We start from the raw sequence: 24104 nt of genomic DNA, 5'->3' as shown, positions 1-24104 counted from the left end.
AGACTGTGAAACTGTAGTCATCAAAATACCAGAAAGAGAAATGGAGACAGATATGGAACCCCATAATGCTGTCTGACTGCAAGGAGCCTGCTTATCAAGACAGGTGAGAAAATTGCTGGTATTGATGAATCAGGGCCAAAGCGTATATATTATATTCCAGGAAATAAAACTTTAGGTAAATGTGAGTTTCTCAGTTTCGTTTTCATTATTGAGACCGTCTGAATATTTTTCATAGGTTGTATCAAAAACTAAAGAAAAAGTACATGACACTACACATATATGATATTACTGCAATATTCTATCTCCTTTCATTCTTAGGAATTGGTGTGGCCAATGATTATACAGGGTGGGCCATTTATATGGATACACCTAAATAAAATGGGAATGGTTGGTGATATCAACTTCTTGTTTGTGGCACATTAGTGTATGGGAGGGGGGGGAACTTTTCAAGATGGGTGGTGACCATGGCGGCCATTTTGAAGTTGGCCATTTTGGAACCAACATTATTTTTTCAAATGGGAAGAGGGTCATGTGACACATCAAACTTATTGAGAATTTCACAAGAGAAACAATGGTGTGCTTGGTTTTAACGTAACTTTATTCTTTCATGAGTTATTTACAAGTTTCTCTTTGTTTACAGCCATTGACATGTCGCAGAGGTTAACATGTGAGGAGCGGATAGAAATTAGGTTGATGTCTGGTGAACGCAGTACCCAGGGTCATTACAGCAGATTTCAATGCAAGACACCCTACGCAAGAAAACTGTCACCATTCCCATTTTATTTAGGTGTATCCATATAAATGGCCCACCCAAAAAAGTTTCCCTCATCACTGAACATAATGTTCTGTGTAAACTGAGGCTCCTGTTCCAATTTTTGTTTTGCCCAACCTACAAATTCAGCACGCCGATCTGGGTCATCATCGTCGAGATGCTGCAGCAGCTGGATTTTGTAAGGTTGCCATTTGTGAGTAGCTAATATCCGCCGAAGGGATGTTCGACTGATGCCAGATTGGCACGCTGAATTTACAGAATGGGCAAAACAAAAATTGGAACAGGTAATTCGCAATGTCGTAAAGGTTAAAGCAGCATTTTTAATTCATTTTATTTTAGTACAGAAGCTTTTATTCTGAACTTAAAACACAACTGTGTTTTTTATACGTTTTTCAGGCTATTCATAGAAGCCTAAAGAGAAAAATAGTACAAAACTCACCAAAAAAATGCACAGTTCAACATGGTCTTTGAGAGCCTTATTCCAGCGATATGTCACTTAATGGGCTACTTGCTGTAATTTATCAACCACTGTTTAATCAGCAGGAGATTTTTAGTAGAGGGACTAATTAACCTACTGTCAGGTAATTCAATCTCACCCCCATCACTGATTGGCTGCTTTCTGTGTACATGGGCAGAAGGGTTCCAATCAGTGCTGTGGGTGGGTTACACAGAACTCAGCATTCATAAAACTGCTAGATCTGCAAGCAGAGAAAATAGGGATTTTATTAACATGACAGCAAGCAGCCCAGTAAGTGACACATTGCTGAAATCAGGGACTTTGCCCCTAGATCATGAGGCAAACAGATGAGGGGAAAAAACCTGGTGGACAGATTCCCTTTATAGGCAGTAGATTTTCATCATAAGAAAGCATCAGAAAAAATGCACAATGTACACCAAGTGGGAATATGCTAAAGTTGCATCTTGGCAGAAAGGTGAACATATCTCTCCTGACGAACACTGTGAGGAACAGCAGAAATCAGGACTGACAAGTGTCATTTGGCGTTCATATAAATACTGGGTTGGTTATACAAAGTAAAGCTACGTTCACCTGTTCACAATTTAGACAGTATTTTACATCTGCATTTATAAGCCAAAACCAGGAGTGGGCGATAAATACCGAAGTTGTGTACATGTTTCTATTAGACTATGTGCCCACGTAGCGTTTTAAACCGGACACGCAAAACCGGACTCCTTCCCAGAAAACGCGCGTTTTTACCGTGATTATGTTCGCGTTTTTGCCGCGATTTTCGCGTGCAAAATTCAAGCACTTTCCAAGCGATTTGAAGCATCGCTTGGAAAGTGATTGACAGGTTGGTCACACTCGTCAAACATAGTGTTTGACAAGTGTGACCAGTTTTTTACTATTGAGGCTGCCTATGCGGCGTCAATAGTAAAAGATAGAATGTTAAAAATGATTAAAAAAAATAAAAAATCGGGGTATATTTACTTTCCGACGTCCCACGCAGCCTCAGCGACGCCTTGCGAGACCTGTGATGACGTTGGTCTCGCGTTGCTATAGTGATCTCATGAGACCGCTAGAATAACGCGAGACTACGTCATCACAGGTCCTTGCCGCAAGGCATTACTGGGAACGCTGAGGCCCGGGGGAAGGCTGCGCGTGATGCCGGAAGGTAAATATACCCCGATTTTTTATTCTTTTTTTAACAGGGGTATGGTACCCAGGGCCTGGAGGACAGTCTCCTCTCCTCCACACCGTGGGTACCAACCGCACATGAGACGCTTAACTTTGCGCATAGTGGGCATAGCCACATGCGGGAAGTAAGCGATTCTCATGCATTCCTATGGGTGCGGAATCGCGGCAATCCTTTGCGATTCCGCAAAAAAAATGAGCATGCTGCGTTTTTTTCCGCGATGCGATTCCGCCGCGGAAAAAAGCACAGCATGTGCGGAATGCCATAGGAATGCATGGAGTGTGTTCTGTACGAGTTTTTTTTAAACGTTTTCGCTCCGAAAATTGCGGCAAAAACGCTTAAAAATCGCATCGTGGGCACACAGCCTTATACTTTTCCTTTGATTGTTCCACTTCTGGTTTTGGCTTACAAATATTGATGTAAAATTCTGATCAAATACTGATAGTGTGAACGTGGCCTAAGTGTGAGACTAAATAGTCCTTTCCTTATGATGATGCTAGCAAAGAAATGGTTAAGTACTAATCCTACGATAAACATTTTCCATTGCTTGCAGCCCACAAGAAGAGATCTGAGCTCACAAACTGTTTTCTGCTTTTATTGACTGGGAGACACGCTTGTGCATTTGTCCTTATTATAATAACATTATGAACTATATTAAAACATTTGGCATCTTTACAAAGCATGGATCTTACTCCTCAAAAATGTCAGAAACCTGTCTACACAAGGAGAAGGCAAGAATAAAAGGGAGGAGATAGAATTTATCAGGAGGAATAAGGTAAAACACACATAAGCATCGCAGATCAGTGAAATGAAAAATGTGATATGAAACAAATGAAGTTTACACACACAAACACATGACAACTACTGGGGGTGCGTGTCGGATGTATATGGGTACATTATGTAGTGCAGCGGGGTTGGTGCAGTGACAGATAGGGAGTGACCCAGTAAAGTTCAAAGAAACGTAGTTTAATGTCCAAAAACTCAAAACATAAACAGCATACATTATCCTCCGGATCGCAGCCAGGAAATAAGATAGTTCGTAACTGTGAACGGTTGCCATGGGCGACTGCACTGCAGTGTACGCTGAGGGGTGCCAGGCCTGTTGACTCTGTGTTGCTTCACACAGGTTGAGCTCCGCAGAGCCTTCCGCTCTGCACACTTGCAAAACCAAAACTGACACACCCAACCCTTTGTTGCAGGGGTCCTCTCCTGCCGCACGGATACATATTCTAGAATACCCGATGCGTTAGAATCGGGCCACCATCTAGTATATATATATACCCTAGGTTGCTGTTATAGCTTAGTGTGTTAGGCGTCGGGTTCCTGTCGCTGCACAGCAGGAATTCCCTGGCTCCGCAGTAGCGGTTCCAGGTGCTAGTGGGTCTAGAGGGGCACGCTTCTCGTGACTCAGAAGCAGTGTCCTGTGACCACACGCTAGTGCTTCTCTAGCCTTAGCCTGTGAGGTTTAACAGGCTTTGGCACTGGTTTGTGCGGACTCTGTGCAGTAACAGAATCGGTTTCCTATCACATCGGGTCAGTGGTTACCCGCTGGTGTTAAGTAAGCATTTTACTACTCGCAGTCCATTGTTGTATAGCAGCAGTACCATCTCTGCACGGTGGACCACGGGTTGTGATCGCACCTTTTCATAATTTATACTTGGTGCGATCCACAAACCCTAACATAGTGGTTGAAGTTCACAATCAGTATTGTGGGTTCAATTCCTGGCTCTACCGTGTTGGAAATAATATACCAGTAGTGGTCCTTGGGCAAGACTACTAACACTATAGTGCCTACCTCAATAAAAATAAGAGTGTCACGGCTCGGACATGGCCGGATTAACAAGGTCCGTGTCAGAAGTTGAAGAACCAGGACAATCTGATGATAAATGGGCTTCTGTTACAAATCATACATGGACAAGGCAAGAGAACCTGGATCTGATGACATGCTACTATAACAGCAAACCAAATGAGAGAGGATGACGTGTATGAGGAAACTCTGGATGGATACAAGACCTGCATGTCCACTAAGTGAGAAACAACTAGTCACCCAACATTTCAATATCATAAAGAAAAAGCTATTATCACAACTGGAGATGGATCAACTGCACTGTAGATCTACCCCACATAAAAACCTGGAAGAACAAAATGTGCAACCCCCTGAAAATCCTGATCCAACACTGCAACTAGAGAGCACTACAGCTGATCTGAAACAGATGATCTTAGATAAACTAAATACCATCAATCCCAGAGATGGACAGCCAAGGCTCAGCAAAGAAACACCACAAGACAGTATTCTAGAAGATGCCAATAGAGCACTAGCATCAATACCTACCACCCCCATAACTCAAACTAATAAACTGATGTATGCTACTACCTCAGCAATCATGGAAATGCTTGGCTATACAACCAGCAAGAACAAAAGACTGGAGAGAAAGATCAAGGTGACACGAAGGGAAGTCAGCCAACTAACAGAAATATAGAAGTTTGTAAAGATCAAGAATAAGACTAAGTTGGACAAGTACAAATCTCTGACCCCAACTGAAACCCTAGAGACTGCTAAACAAAGGCTCACAGCACTCTCTGCAAGACTAGGGAGATACACTAGGGAAGCCGAGGAAAAGAAGATAAATGCCCTGATCTCCAAATAACCACCCAAGGTGTACTCCCAATTACAGAGTAACAGTACAAAGGCAGCAACTCCACCAATAGCAGAGACTGAATAATACTGGAGGAACATATGGGAGAAGGAAAAAAACACACAATGTGCAATGTGACTGCAAGATTTGAGAATGAAACACAGCAACCACCTAGAGCAAGAACCAACCACCATTACAGAAGCAGACTTCCAGCAGCGGGTAAGAACATGAAGAGCTATCAGCACTATCAGTCCACCTCCTCCCATGGAAGCACTATCAGCCACCTCCTCTACATGGATGACATCAAGCTGTATGCGAAAAACAAACGAGACATCAATTCACTGATCCACATGAAAACAATCTACAGTGAAGACATCGGCATGTCCTTCAGACTGGAGAAGTACGGCTGGTTTGTAATAAAGAGAGGCAACGTAGTCAAGACTGATGGAGTGAAATTACCAGCAGGGCACATAGCAGATGTACAGACATGCTAAAAGTACCTCGGCATCCCACAGGGATACGGTAACCATGTTGAGGAGGCGAGGAGAGCCGCAACATCCAAATATCATCAAAGGGTAAGACAGGTCCTGAAGAGCCAGCTCAATGGGAAGAATAAAATCTTCACCATTAATACATATGCCCTGCCAGTTATCAGATACCCTGCTGGCATATTGTGCTGGCCAAAAAAAGAGATGGAAGCTGCAGATGTGAAGACACAAAAGCTCCTCACAATGCATGGAGGACTCCACCCTAAATGGCGATCTCGCTACATGTGACACTTACCTCCGACCGGCTCCCTCGCTGGATATCGTTGATCGCGCGAGATCGTCCTGGTCCATTTCTCGTCGTTGGCTTCCTGCTGGCGCCGACGAGCGACTCCATGGACGCGGGAGGAAGTAGTCACCAGAGCTGCCGTCTGACAGGTAACGACCACTGACCGCTGCTGCATCGCTGGTGAGATCTGCCTGTTTGGCAGCTCACTAGCGACCATTTAGCGATGCACCAGCGATCCTGACCGGGTCGTTTCGTTGTCGGGATCACTGGTGCATCGCTAAATCTAATGGGACCTTAAGTCTAAAGGGGGTTTTACACTAAGCAATATCGCTAGCAATATCGCTAAAACGTCACCGGTTTTGTGACGTTATAGCGATATTGCTAGCGATATCGCTATGTGTGATACTTACCTCCGACCGGCTCCCCCGCTGTCCATCGCTGATCGCGCGAGAATGTCCGGCTCCATTTCTCGTCGGGCGCTTCCTGCTGAGACTTCCTGCTGTGACGTCCAGCGACGCGTGGAGGCGGGCGGGAGGACGCAGGATCGCTGTGTGTGAATGGTAAGTATCGTGCGCTGCGTCGCTGCTGCATCGCTGTGAGATCTTTCTGTATGAAAGCTCACTAGCGATCATTTAGCGATGCACCAGCGATCCTGACCGGGTCGGATCGCTGGTTGGATCGCTGGTGCATCGCTAAATGTAAAAGGGCCTTTACACCCAAAGATTGTATACCAACAGAAAGGAGGGTGGTCGAGGTTTGATAAGCATCCAAGCAACCATCATGGATGAAACAAGGAGTATCCAGGAATACATCAGAAAAATGGTACCAAAAGATGAGATGCTGAGAGAAAGCCTAAGGCAGCAACAACAGGTCTGGAAGGAAGAACAGGAACATGAAGCACCATGGCAAGACAAGCCGCTGCATGGGATGTACCATCGACAGATAATGGAGGTGGCTGACATGGAGAAACCCTACCAAAGGCTGGAGATAGCTGGACTCCGAGACAGCACAGAGACAGTAATCATAGTTTCACAAAAGCAAGCACTAGGCAGGGGCATACATAGAAATCATACGGCCCCAGATAAAAAGTCTGAATGCCCTCCCTTAAAATAAATTCACTGCCGGGCCCAGCTCACCGTCTTGTGTCTCCACACAGCCTCAGCTTCTCATGCTCTGCCTCCAACAGCCGGTAGCTACCCTCACATGTGCAACTACTTCCAGCCGGGCCCAGCATACACTGCTCGCTCTGGCTGGAAAGCTACGTCAGTCAGGAGGTGTGGCATCCTTATGCAAATCCAGCCAGAGAGTTTAGCCAGGAGCAGTGCAGGACTAGAAAGGAGGAGTTAGGAGGAGCCAGTTACAGAGTGACAGCAGCGTGCACATTTAATGAAAGGCACTGTGCCTCTTTTATGGTAACAAAGCTACGTACATATAAATATATATCCACACACACATACATGTATATATATTACATAGTCTCCTTTATTATATATATTGCTTTCCCTTATACAGTGCCCCTCCCTTGATATTTACAGCCCCGTCCCTTATATATTGGATTATATAGAGCCCTGTTTTTTTATTACATACTGTCCTCTCGTTAGATATATAATGCAATGATAGCTGATGGAGCATGGTGAAGCTTATTTTCTAATGGAGGAGATGATGGACTTGTAGTCTGGTCACCGGCTCCTCCACCAGAAGTCATTTTATATCTAACTAGCTGAAGAGCCCGGCGTTGCCTGGGCATAGTAACCAACTGTGGTTAGTTATAACAAATTATAATGATTATATTGCACATAAAAACATTATACATCATATATTCAACACCTACAGATTTGCAACACAAATTAACTAAACGATTACCCAAGTATTGATAGTATTTTATTTTCAACTCATTCAAGAGCCTTTTGATAAACATGTGTATCTGTGTATCTAACCCTATCCTGCGTGATAATGTCTGCTGAGCTGTGTACCTAATCCTCTCCTGTGTGATACTTTCTGCTGAGCTGTGTATCTAATCCTATCCTGTGTGATACTGACTGCTGAGCCATGTACCTAATCCTATCATGTTACTGACTGCTCAGTCGTGTATCTAATCCTATCCTGTGTGTTTCTGACTGCTCAGCCATGTATCTAATCCTATCCTGTGTGATACTGACTGCTGAGCCGTGTATCTAATCCTATCCTGTGTGATACTCACTGCTGAGCCGTGTATCTAATCCTATTCTGTGTGATACTGTCTGCTGAGCCATGTATCTAATACTATTCTGTGTGATACTGTGTGCTCAGCCGTGTATCTAATCCTATCCTGTGAGATACTGTCTGCTGAGCCGTGTATCTAATCCTATCCTGTGTGATACTGACTGCTGAGCAGTGTATCTAATCCTATCCTGTGTGATACTGACTGCTGAGCTGTGTATCTAATCCTATACTGTGTGATACTGACTGCTGAGCCATGTCTCTAATCCTCTCCTGTGTGATACTGACTGATGAGCTGTGTATCTAATCCTATCCTGTGTGATACTGTCTGCTGAGCCGTGTATCTAATCCTACCCTGTGTGATACTGACTGCTGAGCAGTGTATCTAATCCTATCCTGTGGGATACGGACTGCTGAGCCGTGTATCTAATCCTATCCTGTGTGATACTGGGCTCCCCCTGCAGTCTGTGTCAGAGGGTGGTCTGTGTTGGCACGGTAATAAATTGTGTTATTTCCAGCTTTACAGAAGGACGATAACACCATAGAAATGATAAGAATAATAGGCAAAATTGTTCGGTGAATTGGAACGCGCGAGGTTAAAATTTCGCCTCACAACATAGCCTATGACGCTCTCGGGGTCCAGACGTGAGACTGTGCAAAATTTTGTGGCTGTAGCTGCAATGGTGCAGATGCCAATCCCGGACATACACACATACATACACACACACACATTGAGCTTTATATATTAGATAAGAGAGACTATGTAATAAAAGAGGGCACTGTGAATAACAAAAATAACATGAATACACTATGTAAGAGACAGCACTGTACATAACAGCAGAGGAAGCTATATAATAAGGGACGGCACCATATATAACTAGAGAGGATGGTATGCAATAAAGTGCTATACATGAGAACAGTGGAAACTATGTAAAGAAGGATGGTGTTATACATAATAAGTGAGTACACTAAATACTGAGGGATGGCGCTATACACAATAAGCGAGTACACTATATTCTAAGGGACTGTGTTATACATAATAAGTGAGTACACTATATACTAAGTTGCGGTGCTACAGTATGTATAATAAGTGAGTACACTACATACCAAGGGACTGTGTTAAACATAAGTGATAATAATGTCTTCCTCCACCTCCCCGTTCCTAAATCCATTATAAATCACCATTCCTAATCCCCACACACCCCTCATTGTCCTCCTCCCCCACCCCATCATTGCCTTCTCCCCCAGCACCCTCATCATTGCCCTTTCCACCACCTCTATCATTGCTTTCTCCCCACCATCCCATCATTGCCCATTCCACCACCTCCATCATTTCCTCCTCCCCTATCACCCCCCATCATTGCCCTTTCCACTACCAGCATCATTGCCCATTCCACCACCTTCATCATTTCCTCCTCCCCCAGCACCCTCCATTATTGCCCATTCCACCACCTCCATCATTTCCTCCTCCCCCAGCACCCTCCATTATTGCCCTTTCCACCACGACCATCATTGTCCTTTCCACCACATCATCATTGCCTTTTACCAACCACTCCCATCATTCCCCATTCCACCACCTCCATCATTGCTTTCTCCCCATCACCTCCATGATTAACTTTTCACCACCACCCCCATCATTGCCCATCCCACCACCTTCATCATTTCCTCCTCCCCCACCATCCCCATCATTGCCCTTTCCACCACCATCATTGTCCTTTTCACAACCTCTATCATTGCCTTTTCCCCCACCACCACCATCATTGCCTATTCCACCGCCTCCATAATTTCCTCCTCCCCCACCCCCCATTATTGCCCTTTCCACCATCCCCATCATTGCTTTCTCCCCCAATCCCCCATCATTGCCCTCTCCCCATAACCCCCATCATTGCCCTCTCCTCCACCTACAAACAGACACACACAGCACCATTCACCTCTGCACGTTCCTTCTCAGGGTTACGCACGCACACCCACACCGCCACTCATCTCTACACAAACACATACGTACACAAACAGTAGACAGCACCTTTCACCTCTCCACACGCTCTCCCGCAGCCACAGCATCACCATCACTGGCAGCTTCCATTCACTGGCACAGCAGCTGTGGCTCTGAATGATGATGTCATCCAGCGGCGCCACGGACTGCTGTGTGAGACAGGAAGCGTGGGCAGGAAGCAGGACGGATCGCTGCAGCTCCTCTGCCATTTCCTCTTGTAGGCAGCTGAGCTGCAGAACTCTCTCCCTGCCCACCGCACATGAGGGCAATCTGACCAGGGGCCCCCCAGAGCCTCGAGGCCAGATAAACAGGCCAGATTGCCCTCATTATTAGTCACCCTGCAGGGGCCCCCTGGAGCCTCTGGTCCCCGATACAGCCGCACCGGCTTGCGGTATGTCTGCCCCTGGCACAGCCGTTGTGGTCCGACTCCGGCGGGCCCCCTCATCCCTCTGGGACCCATACCAGTCGCGTGGCCTGCTGTCCTTGGCGGTACGCCACTGGCACCAAGTACCGGATCCATAGAAGCAGGAATATACCACACATACCCAAGGTGCAGACTATGCAAAGAAACATCAGAATAGCTTAGTTACTCACCGATAACGGTGTTTCTCGGAACCCATGACAGCACCACGGAGAGAGGGGATCCGCCCTTCAGGGACAGGAACCTACAGATAAAAGGGTGGTACCTCTCCTCCGCTTTCAGTTGGTTAGAGAGAATCAGAGGGTCTCCAGGTTAGTTAAACAACAGAAATATATACACAACATTACAATATTGCTTATTTATCAAGAAGCACTGTGCCTAAACGGAAACACTCTACAAACAGTAAAACGTGCTCACCACACTCATGAAGGGGAGAGGAATAAGCGGGTGCTGTCATGGGTTCCGAGAAACACAGTTATCGGTGAGTAACTAAGCTATTCTCTCTCACCCATGACAGCACCACGGAGAGAATTACAAAGATCGGTAGCTTAGGGAGGGACCACCGCCTGAAGGACCCTTCTCCCGAAGATCAGGTCAGACGTAGAGGCTAGATCTAATCGATAGTGTCTGAAAAAGGTTGAAGGTGATGACCAGGTGGCCGCCTTACAGATCTGTTCTATCGATACCTCAGATCTTTCAGCCCATGAGGTCGCCATCGCTCTTGTGGAATGGGCTCTCAACCCTTCCAGGATGGTATTTCCACTGGATGAATATGCCAGGGCAATCGCATCCCTTATCCACCTTGCCAGGGTACTCTTAGATTCTTTGAGTCCCTTCCAAGGTCCCTGGAAGCACACAAAGAGAGAACCTTCCTTCCTATATTTTTTGGTGGCCTCTAAGTACTGTACTAGGCACCTCTTCATATCTAGGGTGTGGAATTTTTCCTTCCCTTATTCTTAGGATTTGGGCAGAAGGAAGGAAGGACTACCTCCTGGGACCTATGGAAATCTGAGGACACTTTAGGTAGATAGGCCGGGTCAGGTTTTAAAATGACTCTATCCTCTAGAATTTTTGTAAAAGGTGGCCCCGCTGACAGGGCTTGAATATCGCTCACCCTGCGAACTGATGTTAGTGCCACCAGAAGTACAGTTTTTAATGACAGGATTCTTAGGGATGCTGAGTGAATAGGTTCGAACGGAGGCCCTGTCAGTGTGGATAGCACAAGATTCAGGTCCCATGACGGTAACCTTTGACTAGCTATTGGCCTAGACCTGGTTGCTGCCTTAATGTATCGTACCACCCAAGGGTTACCTGCCACATCCTGGTTATAAAGGGCGCCCAAAGCCGCTACTTGTACTTTTAGTGTGTTGACCGCCAGACCCTGTTCTAGGCCCTTTTGTAGAAATTCTAGGATCTTATTAATCTGGACCCCATCCTGGACTTTTACCCAAGAAGTGGATAGGAATTTTTTCCAGGTTCTCCCATAAACTCTCATTGTAACCGGTTTTCTACTTTTTTGTAATGTAGTGATCAGGTTCTCTGAGAATCCCCTTTCCCGCATCAGTGCCCTCTCAAATTCCATGCTGTTAAATGGAGGTTCACTGTCCGAGGGTGTAACACCGGCCCCTGAGATAGCAGGTCCGGGAGATCTGGTAGGATCCATGGGTCGGTTACCGAAAGCATTCTTAGCCAGGAGAACCAGGTTCTTTTGGGCCAGAAGGGGGCTATTAATATAATTCTTGTCCCGTCTTCCCTGACTTTCCTTAGTACTGCCGGAATAACAATGATCGGGGGAAAGGCATATGTTAGGCTCTGTGTCCATGGGAGCATAAATGTGTCCAGAGCATGAGGATTCCCCCTGGGGTCTAGGGAACAAAATGTTTCCACTTTTTTGTTCCTGAAGTCGGAAAACAGATCTATGTCCGGGGCCCCCCACATTTTTACAATCTGCTGAAAAATGGACCGCTTTAGGACCCATTCCCCTTTCCGCAGTTGGGTGCGGCTCAGAAAGTCTGCTCTTTGATTCTCTATCCCCTGGATGTGTAGTGCTGACAGAGATAGCAGGTTTGTCTCTGCTAGTTTGAGGACTTTGGAAGATGTGTCCATTAGGGCTCGGGAACCGGTTCCCCCCTGACGATTTATATAGGCCACTGTGACTTGATTGTCCGAAAATATGCGGACATGATGATCTTGGAGCAGGGGTAGGAAGTGTGTTAACGCGTGGCCTACTGCCAAGAGTTCTTTCTGGTTCGAGGAGGCTTCTAATTCTTGACTTCCCCACGCACCCTGAGCCACCTCGCTGTTCATGTGCGCTCCCCATCCAGTAGCACTGGCGTCCGTGGTAACTATGTGTGTTAATTTTGTTACCCAGGGGATTCCTTTGGAGAAATTGTCTTGGTTCCCCCACCAAGCTAGGGAATGAATAGTTTTTGAATTTAGGGTAATGCGACCCTCTAGGTGGCCCCCTACTGCTGACTGGTTCGCTAAAACTTACATAGAACAAGAAAGAACATGCACAAACAGGGATCAGCGGACATCAATGAAGTGAACAAGTGTAGAAAACTTTTATTATTATAACAAACTCGCACAACACACAGAAGAGTTAAAAGCATTAAAAAAGCCCATTAGGGCAGTAAGATAAATACACAGACCCACAATAGGGTTAGAAGGACCCCGCTAAAACACACCACTGAGCAGATCAAATGAAAAATAAGGACCATATCCCTAAACTAGAGCAATAATGGCAAAATGCATAGAAACAAAGTTCTGCTAATGAGCAAATATATACAAGGGCCCAAGCTGCTTGCAAACACGGGTATAAGAATAAAAGATCAAACTGTTAAATACAGAAATCTATACCCAAAGAGCAGGGGACAGGATGAATAGTGTCCAATACAACCTTAACCCAGATGATGACAATGTGCCCCTAGATATGGAGAACATCCGAGTGGAGCAGCAAAAAGGCCCGGTGATAGAATAAAGCAGTGGGAGAGGCAGGGGGCCCACAGATGCCCGACGCCTTACGCCAGGTAACCTGGCTTCATCAGGGGCAGTAACCAGTGTGTGTCCGGCGTCATATAAATACCTCTGTATAGATGCGATTAGTCAGAGCACAGCTGGGGTGGACAGGTGTATTGCTCTCCGCCTACCAAGGCTGGCGTTAAACGTAAAGGGAAATGAGCTCTTTCATTCTGGTTTCTCTGGACTGAGCGTGCGCGAATTGGCACACGCGCGGTGGAGTATTAGACCGGCCATCTTTGTGCTCCCTGGCAGTGTTTTCATCGCTTTCTTTGGGCCTGCGCAGATGCAGGCCTGACGTCATTTCCCTTTATGTCACACGCCGGCCTTGGTAGGTGGAGAGCAATACACCTGTCCACCCCAGCTGTGCTCTGACTAATCACATCTATTCAGACGTATTTATATGACGCCGGACACACACGGGTTACTGCCCCTGATGAAGCCAGGTTTCCTGGCGTAACGCATCGGGCATCTGTGGGCCCCCTGCCTCTCCCACTGCTTTATTCTATCACCGGGCCTTTTTGCTGCTCCAGTCGGATGTTCTCCATATCTAGGGGCACATTGTCATCATCTGGGTTCAGGTTGTATTGGACACTATTCATCCTGTCCTCTGCTCTTTGGGTATAGATTTCTGTATGTAACAGTTTGATCCTTTATTCTTATACCCCTGTTTTCAAGCAGCTTGGGCCCTTGTATATATTTGCTCATTAGCAGAACTTTGTTTCTATGTTTCCATGCATTTTGCCATTATTGCTCTAGTTTAGGGATATGGTCCTTATTTTTCATTTGATCTGCTCAGCGGTATGTTTTAGCAGGGTCTTTCTAACCTTATTGTGGGTCTGTGTATTTATCTTACTGCCCTAATGGGCTTTTTTAATGCTTTTAACTCTTCAGTGTGTTGTGCGAATTTGTTATAATAATAAAAGTTTTCTCAATTTGTTCACTTCATTGATGTCCGGTGATCCCTGTTTGTGCATGTTCTTTCTTGTTCTATGTTAGTTGCTAATTTGCATGCATTGGTGATCCCGAAAAGTGGTGCCCTCCAGTCTTCAGTGTACATCACACTGGTTCGCTAAAACGTCCCATTGGAGCTCTCTCGTGTGTAACTGAGCCTATTGGACTGCTGGCAAGCAGGTGGAGAGAGAACCCAGCAGTGACATAGCTTTCCTTAATGTCATGGAGGGATTTTGGATTGCTCTTGTTATTATTTGAGCAATTTTCTCCTTCTTGCGGTCTGGGAGGCGACACTCTTGAATGTTTGAGTCCAGCGTTAGACCCAATAATTCCTGCACTCTGCTAGGCTCCAATCTTGATTTTTTCAGATTTAGGAGCCAGCCCAGGCTCTGTAGAGTGTGCATCATCCTGTCCCTCTGTTCCTGGCATTTTTGAGCCGAGCTGCTCGCTATTAAGAAATCGTCTAGATACGGGATTATTATTATGTCTTACTCCCTTATCTGGGCCATCATTTCCGCTACTATTTTGGAAAAAACCAGTGGAGCTACAGATATTCCGAATGGCAAAGCTCTGTACTGGAATTCTTTTACCTTGCCATTTATTGTGGCGGCTAATCTGAGATATTTTCTGGAGTCTTTGTGAATGGGGACGTGATAATAGGCGTCACTGAGATCTAATACCGTCATAAAGCAGTTCGGGAACAGGATTTTGGTGGTGGACCTGATTGACTCCATCTTGAAGCTTTGATTCCTGACATATCTGTTTAATTTTTTAAATTTATGATTTTTCGAAAGGTGCAGTCTGGTTTGGTCACCAGGAAATGAGGAGTAGAACCCCCTGCCCATCTCCTGAAGGGGAACCTCCTGGAGGACTCCTTTTTTTACCAAGCTTAGGACCTCGCTTTCTAAAGCTTTCTGCTCTTGTGTACTGGATCTTAGTGGGGTCATTATGAACTTTTGAGGTGGGAGAGAAAGGAAGTCTATTCTTAAACCCTCCTGGATTAGATTTAATAGCAAGGGGTTGTTTGAGATTTTCTACCAGGCTGGAAGGAAAAGGGTTAACCTTCCCCACACCCTGGGCAAATTGTCACTTAGGGGGCTTTTTGTCTCGGGACGAGTTACCGAAGAGAAACCCTCTATCTCTTCTCCTGTCATCCCACTTTTGTTCCCTCGGTGGTCTCCTCTGAAAGAACTTCCTATTCCGAAAGGGCCTCTTGAATGCTGCAGGTCCCAGGTTTGGAAACCCCTTTTTTTTATCCCCTGCTTTCTGGAGGATGTCGTCTAACGTCTCCCCGAAAAGGAATTTCCCTTCACAGGGGATCGAACACAATTTCATTTTAGTCTGTAGGTCCCCTAACCAACTTTTGAGCCACAGTGTTCTTCTGGCTGCATTTGAAAGTGCTGCTGCCTTGGACGATAATCGTACCGAGTCGGCTGATGAGTCCGCTAAAAAGGCAGCTGCTCCCTTTATTACTGTGATGGAATCCAGGATCTTATCCCTTGGTGTCCCTTACCTTAGTTGCTTCTCAAGTTGGTCCACCCATACCATTAGGGCTCTTGAGGTACATGTCGCCGCTATAGCTGCTGATTCCCATGCCCCTTTAAGAAAGGTGTCTGCCTTTTTATCTAGGGGATCCTTGAGGGTACCCATGTCCTCAAAGGGAAGAGCGAATTTCTTTGAGGCCTTTGCAACTGCTACGTCGAGCTTCGGGGCTTTATCCTAAGACGTAGATGCCTCTTTATCAAAGGGATATTTCCTTTTTAGGGAAGGGACGGTGGTGTTTTTCCTATCCGGTTTCTCCCATTCTTTTTTGATTAGGCCCTGAACATTTTCGTTTAGTGGGAACACTCTCCGCTTTTTTTGGCCTAGTCCCCCTAACATTATGTCCTGGACTGTTTTATCAGGCCTAGGATCCAACACCCCCATGAAAGACCTTACAGCCCTCACTAGCATGTCTACCTCTTCTAGGGGAAAACAGACGTCCCCCCGTTTCCTCGTCGGAGGATGAGGAGCCGGATTCCGAGGTACTAGAAGTGATCTCCCCCGACGTCGAGGGTTCAGATTGGGAAGCCACTATCGTTTCTTTCTTTTTTGTTTTATCCCTGTGTTTAAGGGATTTAAGGGCACTCTGAACCTCCGATTTAATTGCGGCTCTTAGGTCAGAGGCGAAATCCGGGGTTTCCTGACAAAGGACTTCCTTTGTACAAGATTTGCAGAGTTTTTTCTCCCATGATATTGGTAGGGGACTAGTACAAGTAGGGCACTCCCGGTTGTTCTTTTCCCCTAATAAGAGAAAGGAATTCTATTACAATGGTGAATATTCACGAAGATCACTCACCCGAAAGTACGCGGCTGCAGGTACCGATTCGGGAGACGGAGTCAGGTCCTGTACATGCTGATCTCCTAGTGGCGATTTGCTCCTTGCGGCTGATGTCCTGCGCTGCGTGGAGTGACTGCTAGAACGGCCATTATTCCTGTCTTGTTCCTTTTGGCGATGATGGTGGTGGTGCTGATGCTGCTGCTTAAGCTGCTGCATGGGCTGCTGCTCCTGTTGCTGGTCGCTGTCCCCCATTGTGCATAGGATCGCTTCCAGCCAGGAGTGTTTTGCAGCTCCACCATTTTAAATTTCCCGGAGTGTGACGTCACCGCTCCCATCCTGCACCACTTCTGCCGGGGAGAGCGCTCCTGCGCATACGCCGATTCACGGGACCCGGAAGCCGGTATCTACTTCGGGGGCAGCAGCCATTTTGGTACACCTCTGTACCATGGCGAGGCCCGCGTTTACCGGGTCCCTGCGAGCCCCGACCTCCTCTTCGGAGCGGCGGCTCCGACATCTCCCCTCCGCTCACCTGGCAGCCCGCATCAGCTCCAAAGGTGGCGGCTTCGGGCACCGCACAACCGTGGCAGGGGCCTCCCCGCTGCCATCCCCCGGTCAGGTCGGATCCGGACTTACAGATGCAGGTACCGCTCATCCTATGGGTCGCCCGTCAGGGACATGAACCCAACTGAAGGAGGAGGAGAGGTACCACCCTTTTATCTGTAGGTTCCTGTCCCTGAAGGGCTGATCCCCTCTCTCCGTGGTGCTGTCATGGGTGAGAGAGAAACCGTCCAACACATAGTGGCAGGATGCAAAATGCAAGTAGGTACAGTGTATACCGAACGCCACAAACAAGTAGCAGAAATTGTATACAGGAACATCTGCATAGCATATGGGCTAAGGCTAGTTTCACACTAGCGTATGGAGGAGCTGCGGAGGGATGCAGAATACCTCTGTGAAGCTCCGCCCCCTGCCGCGCCACCTCCGTTTAGCCCCACCTCTGTCGGCATGCGGCCTGCGTACCCCATCTTTAGCATTGGGTACGCAGGCCATGTCGCTGTATGCGGATGCCTCTGCATGCGTCTTTTTGACAGTGCGGCGACTGCACCAAAATGCAACACGTTGTGTTCGGCGCAGGTCACCGCACCGTCAAAAAGACGCATGCGGAGGCATCGGCATGGCCTACGTACCCAATGCTAAAGATAGGGTACGCAGGCCGCATGCAGACAGAGGTGGAGCTTCACGGAGGAGGCGCGGCAGGGGGCGGAGCTTCACGGAGGAAGTTTGCATCCCTCCGCAGCTCCTCCATTTTAGCCCTTTCATTCTCAACCTGCGCCGAATGCAACGTGTTGCATTTTGGTGCAGTCGCTGCACCTTCAAAAAGACGCATGCAGAGGCATCTGCATACAGCGACACGGCCTGCGTACCCAATGCTAAAGATGGGGTACGCAGGCCGCATGCCGACAGAGGCGGGGCTGAACGGAGGAGGCGCGGCAGGGGGCGGAGCTTCACGGAGGAGGTCTGCATCCCTCCGCAGCTCCTCCATACGCTAGTGTGAAACTAGCCAAAGTCCTCCTAATTCCAGGTGAGAGACCCCAGAGAAAGTGGTGGAGAATGAAAGGGCTAAAATCCAGTGGGACTTGAAGATCCAGACGGATAAGCAGGTGTTGGCTAATCAGATCAGAAGACAGCAATGATAATAGATGTGGCAGTGCCAAGTGACAGCAACATCAGAAAAGAAGGAATATGAGAAGCTAGAGAAATACCAGGGCCTCAAAGGAGAACTGGAGAAGATGTGGAAGCTGAAGGCAACAGTGATTCCAGTGATGAAAGGAGCACTTGAAGCATTGACCCCAAAGTTGGAAAAATGTCTACAACAGATCCCAGGAGCAACATCTGAACTCTCTGTCCAGAAAAGCGCAATGCTGGGAACAACTAAGATCCTGCGCAGAACCCTCATACTCCCAGGCCTCTGGAACAGGACCCGAGAATGAGAAAGGACAGCAAAGAGCACCCCCATTGGGGGTGAGAAAGAAGTTTTTTTTTTTTTTTTTACTATTGGCCGTTTCATCAGTTTTGTCAGAATCCTGGTGTAAAACAGTGTGAAATGTCTAACAAAAATGTTTGCATATCTTATAGCTATGCAAAAATTTAGCAAATTTCAGTGCTTACACTCCAGTTTCAAACGGCTTAAGTAACTTTCTGAAAATTCAGTGTAGCTTAGTAGGAGGGCGGTATATGTACTGTATATACTTGTGTATAAGACGATATTTTCAGCCCATTTTTTTGGGCTCAAAGTTCCCCTCTCGGCTTATACACGAGCCATATACCTAAGGGTCGGCAGGGGAGGGGGAGTAGGGGTGTTAAACATCATACTTAACCCCCTGGCGCGGTCTCTACAGCTCCCCCGCTTCTCCACGGTCACGTGGTACCGCTCATTAAACTCATGAATATGCGCATATTCATGAGTGTAATGAGCGGTATCACATGACCACTGAAGGCAGGAAGGGAGACCGTGGAAAAGTGGGGCTGCAGAGACCGCACCAGGAGGGGGTAAGTATAGCGATATTCACCTGTTCAGGGTCCATCGCTGCTCACCGCTGTCTTGCTGCGTCCTGTGTTAGTGACGTTTAGGCAGCAGAGGGCGCGATGATGTGGTTAGTGCACGCTGTGCCCTCTGCTGGCTGAACAGTCACTGACACAGGAAAGGCAGACAGCGGTGAGCAGCGATGGACAGGTGAATATCTCAGGTGCCGGGTCCTGAGCAGGAGAGGAGAGTATGGCAATTTTTTTTTTGCAGCAGCAGCATATGGGGGCATAATATATGGAGCATCTTATGGGGGCAGCATATAGGGGCATATTCTATGGAGCAGCATATGGGGCATATTCTGTGGGGCAGCAAATGGGGGAATAGTCTATGGAGCAGCATATGAGAGGGCATAAACTATGGAGCATCATAGGGGCATAATCTATGAAGCATCTTATTGGGGCATAATCTATGAAGCATCTTATGGGGACATAATCTATGGAGCATTTTATGGGGGTATAATCTATGGAGCAGCATATGAGGGCATAATCTATGGAGCATCTTATTGGGGCATAATCTATGAAGCATCTTATGGGGGCATAATCTATGGAGCATCTTATGGGGGCATAATCTATGAAGCATCATATGGGGGCATAATCTATGGAGCATTTTATGGGGGCATAATCTATGAAGCATCTTATTGGGGCATAATCTATGGAGCAGCATATGAGGGCATAATCTACGGAGCATCTTATTGGGGCATAATCTATGGAGCATCTTATGGGGGCATAATCTATGGAGCATCTTATGGGGAAATAATCTATGGAGCATCTTATGGGGGCATAATCTACGGGGCATCTTATGGGGGCATAACCTTTATGGGACAGCATATGGGCCATATTATTCTATGGAGCATCTTATGGGGGCATTATTAACCTTTGTGCAGCATTATATGGGGTGTATTTTGTATGGAGCATCTTATGGGGAACATCATGAACTGTACGGAGCATTATATGGGGCTCCTGATTCAATATGGATATTCAAAAACATTTAACCTACTGATGTCTCAATTTTACTTTTATTGGTATCTATTTTTATTTTTTAAATTTACCAGGAGCTGCTGCATTTTCCACCCTAGGCTTATGTGCGAGTCAATAAGTTTTCCCCTTTTTTTGTGGCAAAATTAGGGGGGTTGGCTAATACACGGGTCAGCTTATACACGAGTATATACGGTAAATAACAGTCATCAAATTCTTAAAGATTATTGTGGCGCAAATTAGGACTGTAAGGGAATCTTTATTTTTTTATTTTTCTAAAAAGGCTAAAAGGTTATACAGACAAATAATATCCCAATAAAATAAAAAAATTAAAACAGAAGCAACTTTGCAATAAGTCTTTATTAAAAATGTCCTACAGCTTCTATACCGACTATGTATATCTATGGTAACAGACAGCAAACAAAGTCTGTGTAGTGTAATCCGGGAGTCTCGATCCCTTTTATCTGTCCTCTACTTTTGGCTAAGCCACCAAATGCATGTTAGCATAAAGTAAAAGACAAATGAAAGAAAGTATGTGACAGCAGCAAGACTGCAGGAATAAGACTGGATGTATGATTTATATATATTTTACGTGGGATGCTAACAATTGAAGATCCACAGTTGCTAAAACTTTTCTATAGTCATTTTAGCATTCTAGGGATTGGTAAAAAATTAATATTTGGCATTTGGCTCTATTCTGCATATTTTTTTAGAATACATATTCTGTATGTGATAAATGTATTTATAGTCAATAAGACATTTACGGCATCAATGCTCATTTTCTCATGCTGAAGGCGACATTTGTAATTTACTAATGTTTTTATCATTTTTTTTTTTTATGATCATACTTGAGAAAGCACCAAGTATACAACCACACCCATACTGTGGACTGATGAAGGGCATACACTGCTCTCTAGCCCCCTCTATTGACACTTCTTAACAGCTGACATTCAAATTGATGACCATTTTACCCCTATCTTTTGCACATCATTAACTATTTAGACTGAGTAAAAAGTTTCTGCTTAAGTTTTCATTTTTAAGACAGTAATTAAACCTGAGTGAATTACCTGACTTAATTATTGAGACAATACACCAGTGCTCACCTTACTGTGGTGGGAAGGAAGGCTTTTTAGATCCTGCTGCAAGACGTGAAGCTCTTTCATAATCTCAGGTGCTTCTTCTCGTAAGAAGTTGTAATTTCTGCTCAAAAGCTGAAGCCGGTCTTCTCTCTAGAAATCATGGCAAACACAACCATATTATATAATTAGAACTGATTGTTGCTTTTGCACCTTTTTTTCTCTCAAGTAAAAATGCTTCCATTTATTATTTTTCAATTTGTGCCCTATTAATTATAAAAATAGAAAGTGAAATTTACTCTTTTTTTTCTTCAGCATTATGACTGTGGTTCTCTGGATGTTTTAGCCTAACTGATAGTTTATAACTTTTTAAAAATCTTTATACTCTGAAAACTAGGAAAACAAAGCAAGAGAGCAAACTCCCCCCCCCCCAAAAAAAAAGAGGCATCCTTTAATTTGTACCACTTCATCAAAAGGAAAATACCAATAGCCATAATCACGTCAAATACCTTAGCAACGGACTCACTAATATAGAAAAGGAAACTCCAAGGGTAAACAAATCCTATATGAACATACGGCGTAAATGTCCAGAGAGATAATATATTGCAAGCATAACAAAATTTATTGAAATACATAGAATTACACAAAATTCACTACAACCGGATAAAAACAGCTTATCATGACCAAGGTATCAGAGAGCTTTTATGTGTACAAGACACAAAAAATATAAAGTGCATAATAAGGTGCAAGGTTAATTTTCTAAAGAAAGGAAAGGGAAACTTAGTATGGGAGTGAACTAACCTCAGTAAAGGTCCCTTATATCAACCGCTAGTCATATGGACAAAGAGTAACACTTAAACCAAATGCTGCTTACCCATTGTAGTCTGCCTGTGTGTGTCCTGAGCAGCCCTGATGCGTGTTTCGCATGGGCTTCCTCTGGGGGGCTGTGGCAGGTGCGAATCCAGCAACTGTCGGCTGTACACTATAGCTGACAACTTGCATCAGCCACGGTCAGTGTTGGCACAGTCCATATCCGTTTAACCCCTTAGATGCTGCTGTCAAAATAGTGACTACATCATATAAGTGGTTAACAGTGTGGGAGCTCCCTCTTTATCACCATCAGTGCCCTGAGATCGTGACTGTGTGGTCCTGATGATTGCGGCCAAATAAATGGCCTTTCAGTCTGACGGCTATAGCGGACTGTTCAGAAGTTAGCGACACTTAGGTGGTAAAAATACATTTTTTCATTCCTGTTATGTCACTTTGCATTAATTCCTGAAAAATTACCTGAAGGGTAAACAAACTACCTGACAGAAGTTTTCAATATGTGAGGGGTACGTTTTTTAAAATGGTATCACATTTGGGGGTTTCTCACAATATCAGATCCTCAAAGTCACTTCAAACATGAACAGGTCTCTAAGAAAGTAAGTTTTGGAAATTTCCTTGAAAAAAAATTAAAAATTGCTGCTACATTTTTAATTTTACTAAAATGCTTACAAAATAAAACATTTTACAAATAGTGCTGATGTAAAGCAAACATGTAGGAAATGTTATTTATTAATGTTTTTCTGTGGTATTAAAAGGATAATCATTCAAAGTTTGAAAATTTCTACATATTCACCTAAATTTACCATTATCATAAATTATAATGGGCCACAAAAAAACAAACTCAAAACCACTGGGATTTATTGACGTGTTCCTGAGTTATTGCCACATAAAGTGACACTGGTCAGATTTTAAAAAATTGGCCTAGTCACTAAGGGGTTAGGGCCCCGTCACACATAGCGACTCATCAGCGATCCCGACAACGATATGAACTTGTCAGAATCGCTGATGTGTCACTACATGTTCGCTGGTGAGCTGCCAAACAGACAGCTTCACCAGCGATGAGCACCAGCGACGACGAGCGCGCGCGTTGCTGTGTACCTTAGAAACCAGCGTGCTGGTGCAGGGAGCTGGTAACTAAGGTACACAGAGGGTTTCTAAGTGCCGCGCGGCGCTTAGAAACCCGCTGTTTACCTTGGCTACCAGCTCCAGCTCGCTGATCTCCCGCCTGCCACACGCAGCGATGCGGGCAGGCCAGCGGGAGACCAGCGATAAAAAAAATGTCCAGGGCTTTCCACAACGATCAGCGATACCCGGTAGGGGGGCCGGTCGCTGATACGTGTCACACGATCTCGCTGGTGAGATCGCTGCTGCGTCACATAACTTGTGACTCAGCATCGATCTCGCTAGTGAGATCGCTGTGTGACGGGGGCTTTAGAGTTTGGCCACAACTTTTTTTTTTTTATATATATATTGATGGCCCATCTTTAGGATAAGCCATCAATATCTGATCAGTAGGGGTGCAATACCCTCACCCTTAGGCCGGAGTCACACTAGTGAGAAATACGGACGAGTAATATGCGAGAAAAAAAATCGCATAGCATTCGTCCCAATGGTAATCTATGGGGCAGCTGCCATTATCCGATTTTTAATCACCTGTATTATACGTGTGAAGGAAATCGCAGCATGCTGCGATTTGCACCGTATTACACCAGAGACTTGCCAGTGCAGGGGTGCGAGAAAAAAACGGATTACACACGGAGCATACGTGTGACTTACGAGAAATACGCACCGGTGTCCTTTACAAAAGTCGGCAATTCAGTGCGCGATACAGTAAAATCACACTGACAGGTGTCATCAGCGGTCTTTCGCGCTAAGCATTACTGGGACCGGAAGATGCCGG

General features: G+C 45.6%; 1 protein-coding gene across 5 annotated transcripts in view; it reads right to left on the bottom strand.

Moving 5' to 3' along the window:
- Positions 1-24104, bottom strand: part of LOC141101628 (uncharacterized) — a 271446-nt gene that overhangs the window by 56586 nt on the left and 190756 nt on the right. For all 5 annotated transcript variants that reach the window (XM_073590816.1, XM_073590818.1, XM_073590817.1 and 2 more), the window contains one exon: positions 21404-21529. In XM_073590816.1, the coding sequence (XP_073446917.1) occupies positions 21404-21529 (126 nt within the window). The remainder of the gene's footprint in view (positions 1-21403; positions 21530-24104) is intronic.

This window comes from Dendrobates tinctorius, unplaced genomic scaffold (genome assembly GCF_039654945.1).
Source record: "Dendrobates tinctorius isolate UK_male_01 unplaced genomic scaffold, ASM3965494v1 ptg000120l, whole genome shotgun sequence".
NCBI classification, from domain to species: Eukaryota; Metazoa; Chordata; class Amphibia; order Anura; family Dendrobatidae; genus Dendrobates; species Dendrobates tinctorius.
Note: the sequence above shows the minus strand (reverse complement) of the source record. Positions and strands in the feature narration are given on the sequence as shown.